This window comes from Mobula birostris, chromosome 3, assembly GCF_030028105.1.
Source record: "Mobula birostris isolate sMobBir1 chromosome 3, sMobBir1.hap1, whole genome shotgun sequence".
Taxonomy (NCBI): Eukaryota; Metazoa; Chordata; class Chondrichthyes; order Myliobatiformes; family Myliobatidae; genus Mobula; species Mobula birostris.
Genome location: NC_092372.1, coordinates 103,707,823 through 103,731,330, shown reverse-complemented (window position 1 = coordinate 103,731,330; position 23,508 = coordinate 103,707,823). Strand labels below are relative to the sequence as shown.

The 23,508-nt window shown below is 40.6% G+C and overlaps 1 protein-coding gene across 3 annotated transcripts in view; it reads right to left on the bottom strand.

Moving 5' to 3' along the window:
* The window catches only part of prdm5 (PR domain containing 5), a 337,650-nt gene extending 316,798 nt beyond the window's left edge, over positions 1-20,852 (bottom strand). For all 3 annotated transcript variants that reach the window (XR_011885260.1, XM_072251928.1, XM_072251929.1), the window contains exons 1-2: positions 20,659-20,852; positions 8,591-8,674 (exon numbers count right to left, since the gene is read on the bottom strand). Coding sequence is in view for 2 of the 3 variants with exons in the window: in XM_072251928.1 (XP_072108029.1) it covers positions 8,591-8,674; positions 20,659-20,751 (177 nt within the window). In the remaining variant the exon portion in view is untranslated. The remainder of the gene's footprint in view (positions 1-8,590; positions 8,675-20,658) is intronic.
* Positions 20,853-23,508: the final 2,656 nt, after the last annotated feature.

The following is a 23,508-nucleotide window of genomic DNA, read 5'->3' as shown; positions in this document are numbered from 1 at the left end:
AACTTCTCACATACAAAAGCAGTCCATGATGACATGCAACAAGAACTCTTCAACGTTCAGACACAAACTGTTAAGTGGAAAACAATGCTCATATCAACTAGATGCCATATATCCAAAAATAACCACTTCTAACAAGAGGAAAAAACTGAAGCACTAACTCCTGAAAGTCAACTGTATTCAGATTCCCACACGCACATCATCAACATCTTACAGCACCAACAGAAAGGTGATTAGCCCAGCTCATAAATATTTTAGTTGCACAAACACACAAGAAGACTTTTGTTTTGCGGCAATTCACCTTATTGTCAAAGCCTCTCAACTACTTACAAGATAAAACTCCGACAACAAATCCGGGGGGGGGGGGGGAGATGCGGGGGAAGAGGGAACTACTGGCCTTTGTCCTCACTAGACTGTAGTCTGACATCCCGGATCGATACATGGACATCCCACGTCCATGTTGCTGTACTTCGAATATGGAGAATGACTTCGAATATGGCTTAAGACTTCGACCTGTCCTCTAATTCCCCACTCCACTTCCCTGTCCTCAAGACCTTAACCTTGCCCCCAATTCCCTGCTCTCTGTCCCTAAAACCATCTCTATGAACCAAAAAAAGCACCAAAAACCAACTAAACTTGAGCTGCAACTTCAACAAATTTCGCAGCTCGACACTATCTTGAGTGTGTAGGAAAGCCTCCAACAGCAGGTGCCTCTCCAACTCATATATAAACCTGACTTGGAATATATATCACCACAACTTTATTGCTGCTGGGTCAGGGTAATGGAAGACGAAGCACAGTGGGTCTTCATACAGATTTAAGTAATTTAATATGACAGCTAAATCCCTCCTTCTCCATCAAAGTTTGTGATGGGCAATAAAAGTTGTCCTTACCAGCTATGCTCACATTCTGTGAATGAATACAGAAAAAATGTTCACCTAAGAGCTTACAATCCAACAGTACTCAAAGGAGAAAAAGACAAATTGCTGGAAGAGCCCAGCAGGTCAGGCAGCATCTGTGAAAGCAGAGGGATCATGAACATTTCAGGTTGAGACCCTTCATCAGGACTGGGAAAGTAGAGAGGAGAAAGCCAGTATAAAGAGGTAAAAGGGAGGGATAGAGGAAGATGGAAAGGAGGCAGATGGAGCTAAGTGGGGAATGGATTTGATGTGGAATTGGGAGACACTAGCAGGTGTGTGACGAGCAGAAGCAGATTAAAAGAGAAAAAAAAATAGCTGCCACCTTAAATTCCTGGGATTTATTTCCCAGCAGCAATAAAGTTGTGGCAGTACATTTCTAAGTCAGGTTCATAAATAAATTGGAAAAGAATTTGTTTGTGAAGGTTTTCCGACGTGTTATAGACTGCGCAGGCCAAATACCAGGTACTGTTCTAGTACTTCTCACCTCAAATGCGTATTAAACGTTTCATCCCTGGGAAAAAAGATACTGTTTATGTCCCTCATAAACTTATAAACCATTATCAGATCTGCCTTCAGCCTCTGGCACTCCAGAGATAACAATCCACGTTTGGCCAACCTCTCATTATAATATATGCCCTCTATTCAGAGGGCATGTCTGTGGTGGCCAATACTATCATGTTTGCTGTTGTGTGCTGGGGCAGCAGGCTGAGGGTAGCAGACACCAACAGAATCAACAAACTCATTCGTAAGGCCAGTGATGTTGTGGGGATGGAACTGGACTCTCTCACTGTGGTGTCTGAAAAGAGGATGCTGTCCAAGTTGCATGCCATCTTGGACAATGTCTCCCATCCACTACATAATGTACTGGGTGGGTACAGGAGTACATTCAGCCAGAGACTCATTCCACCAAGATGCAACACAGAGCGTCATAGGAAGTCATTGTGATCATCAATCTTTACAACTCCTCCCTTGGAGGGTCAGACACCCTGAGCCAATAGGCTAGTCCTGGACTTATTTCATAATTTACATATTACTATTCAACTATTTATGGTTTTATTACTACTTATTATTTATGGTGCAACTGTAACGAAAACCAATTTCCCCAGGGATCAATAAAGTATGACTATGACTATTCAGGCACCATCCTAGTAAACCTCTTCTGCACCCTCTCCAAAACGCCAAAATCATTCCTATAACAGGGCAACCAAAGTTGCATGTAATACTCCAAATGCAGCTTAACTACAGTTTTATAAAGCTGCAACGTAATTTCCTGATTTTTGAATTCAATGCTTCGACTAATAAAGGCAAGTATACCATTTGCCTTCTTAACCTCCCTATCAACCTGTGTAGCCACTTTCAGGGAGCGATGAATTTGACCCCAAGATCCCGCATCAACACTCTTAAGGACCTTGCCCTTAACAGCGCACTATCTTTTTGCATTTGACCTGCCAAGGTTCAACACTTCACATGGAGCACTTCACCCATCTGCCATTTCCCACCCATATCTGCAACTGATCTATATCCTCTTGTATTCTTTGCCAGTCTTCTACGCAATTCCACAACAACAATAATCTACGTATCACCTGCAAAGTTACTAACCCACCCATCTATATTTTAATCCTTGTCTTTTTCATACATCACAAATGGCAGAGGTACCAGTACAGATCTCTGCGGAACGCCACTAATCACACACCTCCAACTACAACAGGCCTCTTCGACCAGTACCCTCGTCTTCTATGGGCAAACCAGTTCTGATTCCAAATGGCCAATCCACCATGGATCCCATGCATCTCTGGATGAGCTTCCCATGGGGGACCTTGTCAAAAGCCTTACTAAAATCCAAGGAGACCACATCCATTGCTCTATCTTTATTAATCATCCTGGTCACCTCTTCAAAAAAATTCAATCAAGTTTATAAGACACAACTTGCCCGACACACAGCCATGGTAGCTCTCCTTAATCATGAATCCTATCCTGAGAATTCTCTCCAATAACTTCCCAACACTCTTATGAAACTCACTAGTCTTTAGTTTCCAGGATTTTCCCTGGTGCCCTTCCTGAATAATAGAACATTAGCTACTTTCAGTCCTCCAGGACTTCATCTGTGGCTAGAGAGAACATGGAGATACTGGTCAAGGCCACATTAATCTCTTTTCTTGCCTCTCTCAATAACCCCAGGTATATCCCATCAGGCCCTCCGGATTTATCCACCTCAATATTCTTTAAGAGACCCAACACCACCTCTTCCTTAACCTCGAAATGCCCTAATATATCAAAAAGACTCCATTCTGATCTCCCTATTTTCCACATCCTTCTCTATGATAAGTACTGATGCAAAGTACACATTAAGGACCTCACTAACATCCTCTACATCCAAGCAAGGGTTCGCCCCTTTATCCCTGAATGGTCCTACCCTCTCCCTAGTTATTCCACTTGCTTTGATGTATGTATAGAATGCCTTGGGATTCTTTTTAATCCTACTTGCAAGGAATTTTCATCAGCTTTCCTAATTCCCTTCGAGAGTTCTTTTCTGTCTTCTTTACGATCCTCTAGTGCTCTGTTTGCTTCCAGCTTCCTCAGCTTTACATACTTCTATTGTTTCTTGGAAAAGACCGAGGATAAGCACGTCAGTATGGAAAAGAGAAGGGCAAGTTTACAACCTGATGTTCTTAACACTTAAATTTCCTATTTTTAGTAACCCGCAACCCATGTTCTTTTTTCTGTTCTTCCGATCTATTCACGTTCTCTCAATACCTCTCCCCCATCCTTCCAACATTCCATCACATCCACCCATTACTCACTTTCATTCCCTCCACCCACCTGGTTGTAGTGGTGAACATCCACACACTTACACCACTGCATCGCCCATTCCCTTACTAACTGGCTCCAACTACCCACCATCTCTCCCTTACCTGTTTCCCCTTACACCTTCCTTACTTATCAGATTCAAGAATATGAAGGTCTCAATTATCTCCATTTATCACCTCTTCTCTCCATTCCTTCACCTGCCTATCATCCCATCCTCATCTTGGTGCATCTACTACCTAGCAGTTGCTGCCTCATCCCTTCTCCTCACTCATTATACTATCTCCCCTCTACACTCTCAGTCTTAATGTGGGTCCCCAAAACAAAACATCAACTATTCCCTTCGCCTCCACAGATGCTAACTAATACACTGAGCTCCTCCAGCAGTTTAGATTTTTTTACCTCCAGATTACAGCAACGTCTTGGGATGCCAGTATTTGATACATTGTGCTTAGTTAAATCCACTAATCAATATATGGACTATTGTAAAACGACACACAAAAAATTCTCAGATAACCTTTTTTAAATCCTTTCGCAATTCTTATGCCATTCCACTAACTGCTTTTACCTCAGTAACCTTTCCCATTTCAAATAAAAACACAAACACAAGCTTTTATTTCTGAAGTTAAAATCACCTCATGGCAGAATAAAATAATGCATTCAGAAAACAAGCACCTACAGTGCCCATAGAAAGTACTCACCCCCTTGTAAGTTTTCATGTTTTATTGTTTTATAACAATGAATCACAGTGGATTTAATTAGTTTTTTTTCAAAAAAACACTGAACAACATAAAAACTCTACTGTGTTAAAGTGAAAACAGATCTCTACAAAGTGATCTGAAGTAGTTACAAATATAAAACAAACAATAATTGATTGCATAGGTATTCCCCCCTTTCTAGAGGTCTGGACTCTGACTTGGCCAATCCAGGACATTAACTTTGGTGTTTTTAAGCCATTTCTGTGTAGCTTTGGCTTTATGCTCAGGGTCATTGTCTTGCTGGAAAACAAATCTTCTCCCAAGTCACAGTTCTCTTGCAGACTGCATCATGTTTTCCTCCAGGATTTCCCTCTATTTTGCTGCATTCATTTTACCCTCTACCTTCACAAGCCTTCCAAGGCCTACTACAGTGAAGCACCCCCACAGCATGATGCAGCCACCAACACACTTCAGGGTAGGGATGGCTTACGACTAACTCTAGTACGATGGCCAAAAAGCACAATTTTGGTTTCATCAGACCATATAGAAACATAGAAAACCTACAGCACAATACAGGCCCTTTGGCCCACAAAGTTGTGCCGAACATGTCGCTACCTTAGAAATGACTAGGCTTACCCATAGCCCTCTATTTTTCCAAGTTCCATGTACCTATCTAAAGCCTCTTAAAAGACCCTATCGTATCCGCCTCCACCACCATTGCCAGCAGCCCATTCACCACTCTCTGCATAAAAAAAACTTACCCCTGACATCTCCTCTGTATATACTTCCAAGTACCTTAAACCTATGCCCTATTGTGGCAGCCGATCCAGTCCTGGGAAAAAGCCTCTGACGATCCACAAGATCAATGCCTCTCATTATCTTGTACACCCCTATCAGGTCACCTTTCATCCTCCGTCGCTCCAAGGAGAAAAGGCCGAGTTCACTCAAACTGTTTTCATAAGGCATGCTCCCCAATCCAGGCAACATCCTTGTAAATCTCCTCTGCACCCTTTCTATGGTTTCCACATCCTTCCAGTAGTGAGGCAACCAGAACTGAGCACAGTACTCCAAGTGGGGTCTGACCAGGGTCCTATATAGCTGCAACATTACTTCTCGGCTCCTAAATTCAATTCCACGATTGATGAAGGCCAATACACCGTATGCCTTCTTAACCACAAAGTCAACCTGTGTAGCTGCTTTGAGTGTCCTATGGACTCACACCCTAAGATCCCACTCACCCTCCACACTGCCAAGAGTCTTACCATTAATACTATATTCTACCATCATATTTGACCTACCAAAATGAACCACTTCACACTTATCTGGTTTGAACTCCATCTGCCGCCTCTCAGCCCAGTTTTGCACCCTATCAACGTCCCGCTGTAACCTCTGACACCCCTCACACTATCCACAACACCCCCAACCTTTGTGTCATCAGCAAACTTACTAACCCATCCCTCCACTTCCTGATAACCCATCCTTCGTGATAAAAATCACAAAGAGTAAGGGTCCCAGAACAGATCCCTGAGGCACACCACTGGTCACCGACCTCCATGCTGAATATGACCCATCTACAATCACTCTTTGCCTTCTGTGGGCAAGCCAGTTCTGGATTCACAAAGCAATGTCCCCTTGGATCCCGTGCCTCCTTACTTTCTCAATAGCCTTGCATAGGGTGCCTTATCAAATGCCTTGCTGAAATCCATATACACTACATCTACTGCTTTTCATTCATCAATGTGTTTAGTTACATCCTCAAAAACTTCAATCAGGCTCATAAGGCACGACCTGCCCTTGATAAAGCCATGCTGACTATTCCTAATCATATTATACCTCTCCAAATATTCATAAATCCTACCTCTCAGGATCTTCTCCGTCAACGTACCAACCACTGAAGTAAGACTCACTGGTCTATAATTTCCTGGACTATCTCTACTCCCTTTCTTGAATAAGGGAACAATGTCTGCAACCCTCCAATCTTCCGGAACCTCTCCTGACCCCATTAATAATGCAAAGATCATTGCCAGAGGCTCAGCAATCTCCTCCCTCGCTTCCCACAGTAGCCTGGGGTGCATCTCATCTGGTCCCAGTGACTTACCCAACTTGATGCTTTCCAAAAGCTCCAGCACATCCTCTTCCTTAATATCTACATGTTCAAGCTCTTTAGTCCGCTGTAAGTCATCACTAAAATCGCCAAGATCCTTTTCCATAGTGAATACTGAAGTAAAGTATTCATTAAGTACCTCTGCTGTTTCCTCCAGTTCCATACACACTTTCTCACTGTCGCACTTGATAGATCCTATTCTTTCCCATCTTCTCTTCTTGCTCTTCACATACTTGTAGAATGCCTTGGGGTTTTCTTTAATCCTTCCCACCAAGGCCTTGTCATGGCTCCTTCTGACTCTCTTAATTTCCTTCTTAAGCTCCTTCCTGTTATCCATATAATCTTATAGATCTCTAACATTATCTAGCTCTCTGAACCTTTTGTAAGCTTTTCTTTTCTTCTTGACTAGATCTATTACAGCCTTTGTACACAATGGTTCCTGTACCCTACCATAACTTCCCTGTCTCATTGGAACGTACCTATGCAGAACTCCACACAAATACCCCCTGAACATTTGCCACATTTCTTCTGTACCTTTCCCTGAGAACATCTGTTCCCAATTTAAGCTTCCAAGTTACTGCCTGATAGCCTCATAATTCCCCTTACTCCAATTATGACCCTATTCCAGCTGACTTCAGAGTCTCCCAATTGCTTCTGGCGAACACTAGCTGAGATTTCACGTGATTTTTTTTTCCAACAGTGGCTTTCTCTTTGTCAGTCTTCCATAGAGCTGTGACTGGTTCAGCACCCAGGCAACAATTGTTGTATGTGCAGACTCTCCCATCTCAGCCACTGAAGCTTGTAACTCCTCCAGACTTGTCACAGGTCTCTTGGTTGCCTCCCTCACTAGTTCCTTTCTTGCACGTTCACTCAGTTTTTGAGGAAGGCCTGCTCTGGGCAGATTTACAGCTACGCTATATTCTTTCCATTTCTTGATGACTGACTCCAAAGGATATTAGTGACTTGAAAATTTTCTTGTACCAATCTCCTGACTTGAGCTTTTCAATAACCTAATCACAGAGTTGCTTGGAATGTTATTTTGTCTTCATGGTGTAGTTTTTCTCAGGATACTAACTCACCAGCAGTTGGACATTCCACATCCAGGTGCATTTTTACTACAATCAACTGAAACACCTTATCTGCACACAGGTGATCTCCATTTAACTAATTATGTGACTTCTAAAACCAATTGGGTGCACCAGTGTTGATTTGGTGTTTCATGTTAAAGGGGGAGAGTACTTATGCAATCAATTATTTTGTGTTTTATATTTGTATTTAATTTAATTACTTTATTGAAATCTGTTTTCACTTTGACACAAAAGAATCTTTATATTGTCAATTAGTGTCAAAAATGCCAAATTAAATCCACTGTGATTCAATGTTATAAAACAATAAAACATGAAAACTTCTGGAGGTGGGGGGGGTGGTGGATACTTTTTATAGGCACTATAGTTAAGAAAGTGGCGAGGACAGTTATTACTGAGACTAGTAGACTAGCGAGATCACACTCACTTCAATAGTCTAACTTTACTGTGATTTCATTTTATTGCCTTGAGTCTGGTAAAGAAATATGAGATTTTTGTTTATTTCACCAATACAACACATGACAATCGGAAGTGTTTCTTCCAACTCACTATCTACATTCCAAAAAGTGTTCCAGGGAAAAACCTTTGTTTTATTCTTTATTTCCCCCAAGACCACCAAGGAAGATGGACATTGTCACAGGAAGTTAAGCAATCAGCAAACACACAAACCCATTAGAAAAGCATTGAATCCCAAGTGGACTCTGTTAGCACTTTCTACAATCACTTCAATGAGGTTTGCAAGTGGGGACATACGGATTACATGTCTGATATGTCATCATATAAGATCAATGAATCAGCTATCTTCCTCAAATATTTCCCAAGTGAGCTTATAGAAATGTCCCATATTGGAGGGAATCAGCACACAGTTTCTTAAAAAAGAACATTCAATTGGAAAGGGAACAATATCTGTAGAAGTATTATGGTCTGAGAGGAATTCTGATTAGTTTACAACATGTGACAGAATGCAATAAGAGCAACTACCTCCCACATCAGCCTTGGATCCATGCTTTCATCCAGTTCATGAGGCATTCTTTTCTCTCCAGCAAATGGCCCAAACTTTTCACCCTGCCAACAAAAAAAAGTGTTTTTTTTTTGCTTCCTATAATGATAGATTGTATCTCCAGAAAAAAGAAAATCAGATCAGCACCAACATGCATTTGATTCTATTTCAAATTTGCAAAACAGATACTCGGATTACAGCATAATATTGTTTTGATTATCTTTAATATGTAACTATAAATCACTATAACATCTACAGTCAATTAGTTGCAAGTATTTCACAAATGGAAGTCATTATATTTTGGGACAAGACAAAAATCCTATTGAAAGGAACAGCAATCTGCCAAAGGACAGCCTGAAGATTTACTAAACTTTCCACTATCTATGGATTATTACTCTCAGTTTCAGAAATCATTTAAGCATTTTTTTCTGTCTGGAGAAACTTCTGAGGGTATTTCACTAAATATTAATCATTCATTTTATACAAGTGGGCTTCCAGTGCTGTGCAAGAGAGGGATATCACCCAAAAATAATAAAATTATGAAGATAGAAACCACCTGGTGCAATAAATTACTGGAAATGAAGCCGGATTTACAAGGGGACAAAACACCACCAATGAATTAATAGCTTTAGCTCATGTTCAATTGAAATCATGACTTTAGTCATGTCATTTTGTTTAAGTATCAAAACAATGAATAATGGATATAAATCAGAATTAAAACTCAAGTGGCCTATTGTGAAGCCTTCATCAAGTAAGTAAACTGTATTCTATCTAGTTCATTCTAATAAATTTCAGAAGCCAATAATGTTAAATTTCCTTTACATCTTTTCTTAAATCTCCTCATTATATTTTCAGTGTCTATTTTTACGGTACATAATACACATAGTTGGATATTTCGCCAAAATGTTTTTATTTGTACAATCTCATTTCCTCTTCACTGCGGTCCAGGGAGTAGAAGCAGTCAAAAGGATGCCAGAATGTAAAGTATTAATGTGTTTCAAAAAGCAAGCACGAAACTCTATTGCTAATAGGGCTGCAATCCTTAAATTCAACAATAGTAATAGGTTTAATTCTCATCTCAAGAACAGACACTACCAATATTAATATTCAAATCCGTTTCTCATTTTTGTCTTGACTTATGGATTCCTGTTTAAGAGTCTGTTTTTGAATCAGATTATACATAAAAGAAGTAAATTTTTTAATTTTTCCTTTTTGAATTAAAGTTTCAATTTCATTAGTTTCAGCAATAACATTGTTTGACCCAGTTTATCTTTTAAATAAGCCCTTAATTGAAAATAACAAAAGAAAGTGTTATTTGATATTTTATATTTATTCTTTAATTGTTCAAATGACATCAATATACCTCCTTCATAACAGTCTCCTATACATCTAATCCCTTTATGGTACCAATTATATAAAAGTTGGTTATCCATTGTTAAAGGAATAAGTCTATTTTGAATCAAAGGTCTCCTTGCTAATAAAGATTTCTTTATTTCATCATCAACATTTATCTTATTCCATAGATCAATCAAATGTTTTAATATAGGAGATTCTTTCTTTTCCTGTATCCATTTAGATTTATATATATATATATATATATATATATATATATATATATATATATATATATATAAAGAACCGGATGTATTTTCTCCTATCTTATCTAATTCTATTCTAATTCATGCCAGTTTTTGTTCATCAAAAAAAGATGCAATTAATCTAAGTTGATTTGCTTTATAATAATTCTTAAAATTTGGAAGTTGTAACCCTCCTAAGTCAAATTTCCCTGTCAATTTTTCCAATGATATTCTTGACATCTTACCTTTCCAAAGAAATTTCCTCACACATTTATTTAACTCTTGAAAAAATTTCTGCGCTCAGTTGTATTGGTAATGTTTGAAACAAATACTGTAATCTAGGAAATATATTCATTTTTACAGCATTGACTCTACCCACTAATGTTGTTGGTAATATCATCCATTTGTCAAGATCTTCTTGAATTTTTTTCAACAGTGATAAATAATTTAATTTATATAAATTCTTTATATCATTATCAACTCTTATACCTAAATACTTTATACCATTTATCGGCCATCTAAATTGAGTTGCTAAATGACATTGACTATAATCTCCTTTATAAGGGGTAAGATTTCACTTTTATCCCAATTTATTTTATACCCTGATACTTTCCCATATTCTTCCAATCTAGAAGAACCCTATATTATTTTTATTAGGTGACATTGAAGGGATAAAACCAAAACTTAAATTGAATAAATATCAGAAAGAATTTATAAAAATTGCATTGGCAGTAGCCAAAAAGGCTATAGCAGTTACTTGGAAATCGGATTCGTATTTAAGTATGGATCGTTGGAACAACGAAACCTTTAGCTGTATTCCACTTGAAAAAATTACTTATAATTTAAGAAATAAATATGATACATTTTTGAATATTTGGCACCCTTATTTACAAAAGATAGGATTGTATATATAGGTACTCCGATGATAAAGATGTTGGTCCTTTGGGGAAAGAAACAAATACATATATTAAATTTATTTTGAATCCCATGGAGCATGTGGAGACCTTCCAATATCCAGGCAGTTTTTCTTTCTTTTTTTTCCTTTTTTTTTCTTTTTCTTTCTTTTCTCTTAGGTAGGGGTATGTATCGGGGGGGGGAGGGTTAAGGGGAGGGGGGAGGGTAGATATTATTATTCCATGTAATCAAGTCTGAAAATTGAATTAAAAAATTATAAAAAAAAGAATAGACACTACCAAACAAAGACCAAAAGAAATTCTTTATTTGAAATCAAACAATACTGACCTTAAATGAAGTTCTCAGTACAGTACCTCAACCCCTACCCTCACATGTCACTGAAAAAACATTCCAAGGACAATAACAGAAAGAAGACCCCACACACAATCATCAACTGGATAACAGAACTCAAGTGAATACACATGCACTTATTTTTTAGAAGTTTAAAAATCTGTCTGTAATTTTCTTCCACCCCCCCAATCAGCAGATTTCCAAAATGATCATTTGAACTTGCAGCATGTGCATGCAATGCAGACAATAAAGATGAACAGTACTCACAGAGAAGAACATACTTAATAAAAACTTCCACAAGAGTTAAGCAAAACCAAAATATTCTCTTTGCTTACAAACAATGCTAGTTGCAATGTATATTTATCAATTTCAAATTGAGAGGTTTGAATTCGGGAATGTTCTGTATACATACAACACACACAAAAAAAATGCTGGTGAACACAGCAGGCCAGGCAGCATCTCTAGGAAGAGGTATAGTCGATGTTTCGGGCCGAGACCCTTCGTCAGGACTAACTGAAGGAAGAGCTAGTAAGAGATTTGAAGGTGGGAAGGGGAGGGGGAGATCCAAAATGATAGGAGAAGACAGGAGGGGGAGGGATGGAGCCAAGAGCTCTGTCCGCCAGAGAAAGCAGGATCTCCCAGTGGCCACACATTTTAATTCCACATCCCATTCCCATTCTGACATGTCTATCCACGGTCTCCTCTACCATAAAGATGAAGCCACACTCAGGTTGAAGGAACAACACCTTATATTCCGTCTGGGCAGCCTCCAACCTGATGGCATGTACACTGACTTCTCTAACTTCCGCTAATGCCCCACCTCCCCCTCGTACCCCATCCGTTATTTATTTATATACACACATTCTTTCTCTCTCTCTCCTTTTTCTCCCTCTGTCCCTCTGACTATACCCCTTGCCCATCCTCTGGGTTTCCCCCCCTCCCCCTTTTCCTTCTCCCTGGGCCTCCTGTCCCATGATCCTCTCATATCCCTTTTGCCAATCACCTGTCCAGCTCTTGGCTCCATCTCTCCCTCTCCTGTCTTCTCCTATCATTTTGGATCTCCCCCTCCCCCTCCCACCTTCAAATCTCTTACTGGCTCTTCCTTCAGTTAGTCCTCACGAAGGGTCTCGGCCTGAAACGTCGACTGTACCTCTTCCTAGAGATGCTGCCTGGCCTGCTGCGTTCACCAGCAACTTTGATCAATAGGAAGAGGTACAGTCGACGGGTCTCGGCCCAAAATGTCGACTGTACCTTTTCCTACAGATGCTGCCTGGCCTGCTGCGTTCACCAGCATTTTTTGTGCGTGTTGCTTGAGTTTCCAGCATCTGCAGATTTCCTGGCATTTGCGTTCTGTATACATACCTGTTTTAGTAATATATTAATATGTAACAAAGTCACAAAATCTGTTGCAAACCCAATGTATTTGGAAAAAACAATTTGCTATCTGCAGAAACTGTTTCCTTATAGTGGTGAATCGTTCACATTAAACTGGACATTCAAAAACAACTACAAATTAAAGATATGCCCTGATACCCAATTAGTACAATCCATTGGTTTATTAAATATATGTAACATATTGTCTTGCATACTGCTTTCCACAATTTATCAGAAACTGAGTCAGGACTGAGCAGGCATCATCGAACATGAGGTCTGTTATTTTAAGTGAACTTAAAGTACAGCATTACCATCTGTTATATTAGCAGTGCCATGTTTGCCCACCCCAGGAACTTGGGGCTGCTGAGACAGTAATAAAGAGAAGATTTGAAGGAGGAATGACTTTTGTTAACTGATGAATCTGATCCATGATGATTCACTTATTACTTAGTCATAGTCATACCTTATTGATCCCGGGGGAAATTAGTTTTCGTTACAGTTGCACCATCAATAATAAACAGTAATAGAACCATAAATAGTTAAATAGTAATATGTAAATTATGCCAGTAAATTATGAAATAAGTCCAGGACCAGCCTATTGGCTCAGGGTGTCTGACTCTCCAAGGGAGGAGTTGTAAAGTTTGATGGCCACAGGCAGGAATGACTTCCTATGACACTCTGTGTTGCATCTCGGTGGAATGAGTCTCTAGCTGAATGTACTCCTGTGCCCACCCAGTACATTATGTAGTGGATGGGAGACATTGACCAAGATGGCATGCAACTTAGACAGCATCCTCTTTACAGACACCACCGTGAGAGAGTCCAGTTCCATCCCCACAACATCACTGGCCTTACGAATGAGTTTGTTGATTCTGTTGGTGTCTGCTACCCTCAGCCTGCTGCCCCAGCACACAACAGCAAACATGATAGCACTGGCCACCACAGACTTGTAGAACATCCTCAGCATCGTCTGGCAGATGTTAAAGGACCTCAGTCTCCTCAGGAAATAGAGACGGCTCTGACCCTTCTTGTAGACAGCCTCAGTATTCTTAGACCAGTCTAGTTCATTGTCAATTCTTATCCCCAGGTATGTGTAATCCTCCACCATGTCCACACTGACCCCCTCGATGGAAACAGGGGTCACTGGTACCTTAGCTCTCCTCAGGTCTACCACCAGCTCCTTAGCCTTTTTCACATTAAGCTGCAGATAATTCTGCTCACACCATGTGACAAAGTTTCCTACCGTAGCCCTGTACTCAACCTCATCTCCCTTGCTGATGCATCTAACTATGGCAGAGTCATCCGAAAACTTCTGAAGATGACAAGACTCTGTGCAGTAGTTGAAGTCCGAGGTGTAAATGGTGAAGAGAAAGGGAGACAAGACAGTCCCCTGTGGAGCCCCAGTGCTGCTGATCACTCTGTCAGACACACAGTGTTGCAAGCACACGTACCGTGGTCTGCCAGTCAGGTAATCAAGAATCCATGATACCAGGGAAGCATCCACCTGCATCGCTGTCAGCTTCTCCCCCAGCAGAGCAGGGCAGATGGTGTTGAACACACTGCAGAAGTCAAAAAACATGACTCTCACAGTGCTCGCTGGCTTGTCCAGGTGGGCGTAGACACGGTTCAGCAGGTAGATGATGGCATCCTCAACTCCTAGTCGGGGCTGGTAGGCAAACTGGAGGGGATCTAAGTGTGGCCTGACCATAGGCCGGAGCAGCTCTAGAACAAGTCTCTCCAGGGTCTTCATGACGTGGGAGGTCAATGCCACCAGTCTGTAGTCATTGAGGCTGCTGGGGCGCAGCATCTTCGGTACAGGGACGAGGCAGGACATCTTCCACAGTACAGGAACCCTCCGGAGCCTCAGGGGCAGGTTGAATACATGGTGAAGTACTCCACATAGCTGAGGGGCACAGGCTTTGAGCACCCTAGTATTGGCACTATCCGGTCCTGCAGCCTTGCTTGGGTTAAGACGTTTCAGCTGTCTTCTCACCGTTCAGCCGTGAAGCCCACCGTGGTGGTTTCGTGTGGGGAAGTGGTATAGTCATGAGAGTAGGGTGGGGGGCTGTGAGGAGGGGTAGGAGGGGAGAGTGGAATATGTGTTGGTTGGGGGCCGACAACAGATGGCTCATGTGGGGGATGGGCAGGGGTCACAATGTCAAACTTAGCAAATAAACTTAGCAATTCACCTACCACTGAAGCAGGTCTATGGCAGATGCCATCTCTCTTGCCCTGCACTCATCTCTGAAGCAAATGAGAGAAAGACACCCACATCAAACTAATCACCATCTCCAGACTCTGGAAGTCAACATTTCCCACTGCAACTAGATCCTCGACTTCCTGACCAAAGTTTACAAAGGGAGCTGGAAAAGGCATGCGTAACAGTCATGTCACAATCGTAATGGGGGACTTAAATATGCAAGGGGATTGGGAAAATCAGGTTGGTGTCGGATCGCAAGAAAGGGAATCTATTGAATGCCTATGAGATGGCTTTTTAAGAGCAGCTTGTGTTTGAGCCAACTAGGGGAAAGGCATTCTTAGCTTGGGTGTTGTGCAATAATCCAGATCTTATTAGGGAGCTTAATGTAAAGGAACCTTTAGGACAGTGATCATAATATGATTGAATTTATGCTACAATTTGAGAGGGAGAAGCATATGTCACATGTATCAGTATCACAATGGAATGAAGGGAATTACAGAGGCATGACAGAGGAGCTTGCCCAGGTGAATTGGAGGGGGATACTGGCAGGGATGATAGCACAACAGAGATGGTTGAAGTTTCTGGGAATAGTTCACAAGGCGCAGGATATGTCCCATAGAGGAAGAAGTTCTCAAATGGCCGGGCTAGTCACCGTGGCTGACAAAGAATGTTAAGATCTGTAAAAAAGCCAAGGAAAGGGTATATAAAGTAGCAACAGTTAGTGGGAAGATTTTAAAATCCTACAAGAGGTAACTGAAAAGTTAAAAAAGGGAAAAGATGAAATATGAGGGCAAGCTAGCTGATAATATAAAGCAGAATACCAAAAGACTTTTCAGTTATATAAAGAGTAAAAGGGAGGTGAGAGTTGATATTGGACCACTGGAAAATGACACTGGTGAGGGAGTAATGGGGGACAAAGAAATGGCAGATGAACTTAATGAGTACCTTGCATCAGCCTTTTATGTGAAAGACACTAGCATAGAAGTCCAAGAGTACCATTGTTATTACAAAGGAAAAAGTGCTAAGCAAACTGAACGGCCTTAAGGTGGATAAGTCACTCGGACCAGATGGACTACATCCCTGAAGCCAGAGAGAGGTTGCTGAAGAGATAACAGCTGCATTGGTCACGATCTTTCAAAAATTACTTGATTCTGGCATGGTCCTGGAGGACTGGAAAATCCACACTTTAAGAAAGGGAATTATAGGCCAGTTAGCCTAACCTCAGTGGTTGGGAAAGTGTTGTAGTCTATTACTAAGGATGAGGCTTCCGGGTGCTTGGAGACTAATGATAAAATAAGTCACTCAGCATGGTTTCTGCAAAGGGAAAATTTGTCTAACAAATCTGTTAGAGTTCTTCGAGGAAGTAACTAGCAGAGTGGACAAAGGCGAGGCAGTGGATGTCGTCTACTTGGATTTTCAAAAGGCATTTAATAAGGTGCCGCACATGAGGCTGCTTAACAAGATAAAATCCCATGGCATTACAGGAAAGATACTGGCATGGATAGAAGAATGGCAGACAGGCAGGAGACACCAAGTGGGAATAAAGGAGGCTGTTTCTGGTTGGCTGCCAGTGACTAGTGATGTTTGTCAGAGGTCGGTATTGGGACAGCTACTTTTCACATAGTTTGTCAATTATTTGGATAATGGAATTGATGGTTTTGTGGCAAAGTTTGTGAAAATATGAAAATAGGTGGAAGTGCTGAGGTAGCCATGTGATTGCAGCAGGACGTAGACAAATTGGAAGAATGGGCAAAAAGGTGGCAGATGAAACACAGTGTTGGGAAAAGTATGATAATACATTGTGGTAAATGGAACAATAGTGCAGACTATTATCTAAATGGGGAGAAAATTCAAACATCAGAAGTGCAGAGGGACTTAGCAATCCTCATGCAAGACTCCCAGAGGTTAATTGACAGGTTAAGTCTGTGGTAAAACAGCCATGATCAAATGGCAGAGCAAACTCAATAGGCCAAGTGGCCTAATTCTGTCCCTCTATCTTATGATTTTATGGTCTTAAGACCGGAGAACGTAACTTCAGTATCCTTGCACCTGAGGTAAGTGAACAATCGGAATTATATAAAAGGTCAGAAGAGATAAACAATTTGCAGAACTCTCTGGTCAATCGGTAAGAGAATTGATAAACGGCCTGCCAATAAGTCATGCAAGCCACTGAATTCAAGGCTCAATTCATATAATACAAAATATATTAAGATATTAGTTGATAGATTTGACCAGCAGACCAGCAGGGGATGATAGAAAGTGACACTTGTGCCACATCCCTCGGTTGTGATGGTTATTAACACAAGCTATGTATTTCACTGTATGCTTTAGTGTACATGTGATATAAACCTGAATTGGAATCCAAGTAGAACAGAATAATGAGAGGCATAGATGGGGGAATGCATTCAGTCTTTTCCTGGGTTTGTGGAATCAGGGACTACAGTGCATATGTTTAAGATGAGATGGGAAACTTAAGGGGCAATTATTTTTACACAAAGGGTAGTATCTATACAGAATGAGCTGCCAAAGGAAGAGCTTAAGGCAGGTACAATAACAACTTTTAAAAAACGGTTAAGAGATACATGGATTGTAAAGGTTTAGGATGTTATGAGCCAAACACTGACTAATGGGACTAGCTTGAATGGGACATCTTTGGCTGTATGGGCCAGATGGATTGTAGGGTCTGTTTCTGTGTTGTATAATACCACATGACTCAATAGCAGATCTTTTGACCCAAAGATGTCTGTGCCCATCATGATGCCAATTTATACCAATCCTATCTGCCTGTAAATGGCCTACATCCCTCCATTCCCTGCTTGTTCATATATCTTTTAAATATTGCTATCATATCTTCTTCCTCCGCCTTCCCTGGCAGAGCCTTCCAGGTACTTAGCACTCTCTCAGAAATCTGCTCTGAATATTTCCCCCCATCTTTCAATCTATGCAACCCAGTATTTGACATTTCCTCCCTGGGAAAAAAGACTGACTATCCACTATGATAATGCTTAGCATATTTTTTATTATAATAGATATAAAACAATCCAAGATGTCCAACCCCTTCTTCTAGCTCATACCCTCTCCTTAAAGCTAATATTCTCTAATCCAGGCAACATCTCTTTTGCATCCTCTCCAAAATCTTCACATCCTTCCTGTAAGTGGTGATAAGAACTACACAGGAGTTAAATCAATAGAGCTTCTATCCTGGTGAATCTGTGCTGGAAAGAATGATTACATTGTATCAATAGATATCCTCCTCCAGCTCAGGTATCCTCCTCCAGAATTGGCCAACGCAGCAATACTGACAACAGGAATTCTGCAGATGCTGGAAATTCAAGCAACACACATCAAAGTTGCTGGTGAACGCAGCAGGCCAGGCAGCATCTCTAGGAAGAGGTGCAGTCGACGTTTCAGGCCGAGACCCTTCGTCAGGACTAACTGAAGGAAGAGCTAGTAAGAGATTTGAAGGTGGGAGGGGGAGGGGGAGATCCAAAATGATAGGAGAAGACAGGAGGGGGAGGGATGGAGCCAAGAGCTGGGCAGGTGATTGGCAAAAGGGATACCAGAAGGTACGAGAGGTGTTGGTAAAATTGGACAGACTTAGTAGAGCTCTATCTCCTGTTGACCGATGATTCAGTAATCTACTTGACAATTATTGTGCCACTTAATACATCTCCTGAAACAGTCTCGAAGAACTAAGCAACTTTTTGGTGTCCTTGTTGGTGGAATGCTCTTCAGGTTTCTTAGAGGCTTATTCAGTGCCTTAATTAACATATTTCAGGCCTTGAACTAAAAGAAGCATTATCCCTTTAGCTCTATCAGACATGTGCATATTTGCATGCAGAAGCCATTCAAAATTCCTGGGATCTCTTTATTCTTAATTCTATAACCATTTTCTTTGCCAGAGTCAAACTTTGTTAGTTTATACGCCATTGAGAGTCACAATCTAGATTTTCACTTCTGTGTATAAGGAGAGTTTGATACACTCTCAGATCTCAGGAGTAATACTCTATGCACCTGTTTGTTTTGGCCATAAACAATCCCACTTGAATTTTTTATTGAATATCCATACATTCTAACTATAAACAGCAAACAGAATCTGATTGCTGTCTCACTTGCAATGTTCCTCCAGCATTTAGTGTAAGATTCGTTGGGACTTCACTGTAAGATAACACTGACTTCAATTGTGATTTTAGTGGCTATGAAAGATCCCAAGTAAAGGAAGATGCAAAATGCAACTGCACTTAAGTGTACATAACCAATTGAACACCAAGGCTGTGGTAACATTGAGAAACAGAAAGCAACAGATGAAAACCTGATTGACATTAACTGTCATTTAAATGGGCACCACTTAAAACACGCAGTGAGGTGCAAGAATTTAGTTATTGTCTGGGCTGCTGTCAAGCATTGAACTAAAGGTTACATACACCTTTTGTACATCTCCAGCTCAATCTGTGACAGAATCTGTAGATCCGATATTGGCCCCATTTCAGAATCTACAGAACTAATGTGAAAAAAAACGTGGAGTTAACATTTCAGGTCAAAGAATCTTTGTTTAATCTAGGAGAGAGAGAAAACAAGTCAGCACAAAATTGTTAAGATGGGGAGGGATATCTTGGATAAGGTTAGGGTTGCCATGGAAACAGGTCATAAAGATTCCCCAATCAAATGAGGATAATGGGCTAAGGAACAGCAGGGCAATAGGACATGTCTGGCAATTCAAGATGTGCTAAAAGGAGGGAGATCCAGCTTATGTATTTTTTAATTGTTTCTTTCACCAACAGGACTAGAGTGGATCCAGGTAATCTTCAATCCTAACTGACTACCTAAAAAGAAAAAGGCACAGGAACCACTTACAAGTAACCAGAATATCTGTGTAAGAGCTGCAGCACAATTTGCTGAATTAATTCCTCTCAGCTTCCATCAACAGAAGTATTTAACTTGCAAGAATTACCAGAGTCTACATGTCCAGATATTAATGTCAACAGGATCCCAACAAACTATCTGAAATCTGGAAAAGGGAGAGAATTGCTGCTGGACCACTTTCAGGTGAAACAGCTATGATATCTTAAACAGGTAAAGAAAATCTGATCTTAATTCACAAACGGTTTCACATCTCAATAAAAAAAACTTTTACTTCATTATAATAAACCATTTCAGAATAAAAATGCTTTGAATGCTATAAATCTGAAATTAAAAAAAAACTCTAAGTACATATCCAAACCCGCCAATATAACTAAAAGAAAAAGGCGAGCTTGATGCTTCAGGTGCATTATCATTCAGCAGACATTTGATATTAGAGAGGCGGGAAGGAATAGTTTAATTCAGTGGCCGAATTGAGGGCCGACATAGCTTGCAGCAAAATGAGCTGCACATATAGGAAAGGCGGGATGTCTTTATATCCCGAGAGATTCCTTCTTTGTCACCCAGCCAGCAAGCTGCAGTTGGGGGCCTGAGGTGAGAAGGAGCTCAGAGAAACCTGCGGGCTCAATACGTGGCACTCGAGCAAGATGCCTTCCATTGCGATTCCTTCAGCAGACCCATTAAAGTTACGGAACCTCGGAAAATAATACAAAACCAGGATTCATCCCTTCTTTTTGAATAAAGAAAAATAAAGCTTGTTCTTGTCTCCTCATTTTAAACAAAAATCACAAACCTTTTTCACTCGTCTGGCAGTGTACAGGCCGATCCCCTCTTGTACTTTGGACGATTTGAGGGAGAATCTATCGGGCACATACATGCCGAGCATCGTGGCAGCGGGGTGGGTCAGCCGCAGTGGCGGCTGTCATCGCTCCGACCGCCTGCGGGAACGTAATGCCTGTCCCGGCGCAGCTGCCATGTTGGTATTGCGGTGCCCGGCGGCGGCGGCGCCTCGCTGATTGGCTCAACCACTTCCCTCCCCTCTCTCGCACCAAACTTTCCACGGAAGACGCCGGGTTACTGTAATCAGCTCTTTCGGGTTCCACTTCATCCGAACCAGACCGTGATGAATAATTCAGGCCTGACGGTGAATTGAGAAAAACTTACACAAAATGGGAAAATGAACTTTAATAAATGTTGTCACGCCCTTTTAAACAGAGCAGAACCCGTAGCAATGTCACAAAAACCCTATTTTTGCGTTCCACGACATAAAAGATATAGTTGTTTGTCAGGCGAACTCAATTTTACCATTTTCCATTGAACAGCAACACATAAAATAAACCACACTTGTCTGACAGTTTGTGATAGAATAAAATCAAGTCCACGAGGTATTAGTTACATCCAAAGTTGAAGAGTGGACTATTCAGAACAAACCATGATGTGAAATTGTCTCTGTGAACCGAAGCCGGTTGCCGACGGGAAGAAATCACGTCCTCGCGTTATCTTGGACATCCTGACATTGAATTAGGACGTAGAGAATTGTCATCTTAATTGTTCCTGAGAAATTGTTTACTCCGTGTCTATATGACATTGCTGATTCAATTTACTCTTTCAGAATTACAAACGTTTGTAAATTAATCAATATGTACACAGACATATCTACAAAGGTCGTGCGGTGCGAATAGGCTGGTCTATCAAATGACAGCATTTGCTTCGCTTTAATAATCCACAAACCTCGAGCGAAAATACTTGACACCAGCCTCTGAAGGCAGCCTTGTATTTTCGATTGGAATTACCAGAGCATAAATGCTGTTTCTGCCTTGTGTTCAGAATGATGCGACGTCTGTCAAACTAGAATTGTATACGTTGGGAAGTTACACCAAACACAAATAAAAACAGACAGTTGTAGTTCTGGTAGCCTTGGTGGAGGAACAAAGTTATTCCTGCCGACGCCATCAAACTTTACAACTCCTCCCTTGGAGGATCAGACACCCTGAGCCAATAGGCTGGGCCTGGACTTATTTCCTGCCATAATTTAAATATTACTATTTAATTATTTATGGTTTTATTACTATCTAATTATTTATGGTGCAACTGTAACGAAAACCAATTTCCCTTGGGATCAATAAAGTATGACTATGACTATCAGATCATCGAGGAAATTGCTAAGAACTCAAACTGAAAAGTTATTGACCTGAAACTTGAACTGTTTCTCTCAACACCAATACTGTCTGACCTATTGAGTAATTCCGTTTTATCTTGAATTAACAGCATCTACGTTTTTTTGTTTGTTTTTGTTAAATTGGAGAACTTGGTCTAGCCTCTACTGGCCCCCACATTATTAATCAATGAAGCACACCCAAACAATTTAATACATTAATTGCAATAGTTTCCCCTTCAGTTTTGTTTTAAATTGAAGATCTGCTTGTCAGATGAAGGAATTTGTAAAATAGTCATTTTAGTTGGAAAATTGATAAATAATTCACCAAAGACTTCATAAAATACTAATATTTTTCTTATAAGTAATAAGACCATAAGACAAAGGAGCAGAAGTCAGCCATTCAGCCCATCGAGTCTGCTCCACCATTTTATCATGAGCTGTAGGAATTGTGATGATTCAAACTGCTCAAAACTCAATGACTACTTTTCTATTCTGTTATCTAAGGCCTGAATGCACTAATCTTGTGGGTTAGTCTTCTGACTTTTGTTGGACATATGGAGTAACTCTGGCAGCTGACTTCTCTGATGTTTTATTTGAGGAAAATTATTTTCTTTATTATTGCTTTCTCTAGGCATTCCAAATGGCAAAAAATCTATCACTAGTTGGTAGCTCATACCGTCTTTCAGCAACGGTCATGGTGTTGAATATTTTGTCAAGTGTTGTAGAGTATGTATTCACACACACACACACACAGTAATAAATGACGATGGAAGAACTTGTGCAGAACTGATTTGACAACAATGCTGACAAATTAGGCCATGTCAATCAACTTAAAATTCATTATGAAGAACATATGTGAAATGTTGATATTTAACAGCAGTTACTGTCACTCAAATGTTCTTTTGTAGGGATTCTCAATTGGTTTCTGGTATGTTGAGGGTTGATTGCAATTTTTATGATATTGCTGAGGTTTAAACTTTCACCACTGTCATGAGCATATCATTTCGTAAAGACTCTGCATATCTTCTGGGCTACATGGATACTCTTTAGTTGTATCCCCTCAGACTTGCTCAGGACCTGGTGAGTGAGCTATGGACCAAAAGGGTAACATGTTACAAGAGGATGAAGAAGAGGCAACTTGAACCAGCAGCACTGTCTACAAAGCGTATTCCAAAAGTATTACTCATGCATCTGTCTAGCAAAAGATCATTGCCGCTGGGGTTTGTGGTTTAGGAATGAGGTATTCACAGAATTCTGTCACTTTCTGCCACATTGGCTGCAACAAAAGAGAAGGACCTCAACAACACAGCCATTTGAAATATGTATTTTGAATTCTATTGGAAGCAGCAGAGAATATAGATGCTGAAATCTGCTGTTTAAAAAGTAAGTAGCTCAGGCAGTATCCATAGGGGTAAAGGATATGTTAAAATTTTGTGTCAAAACGCTGCGTCGGGACTGAAAGTGGAGAGAGAAAATAGACAATAT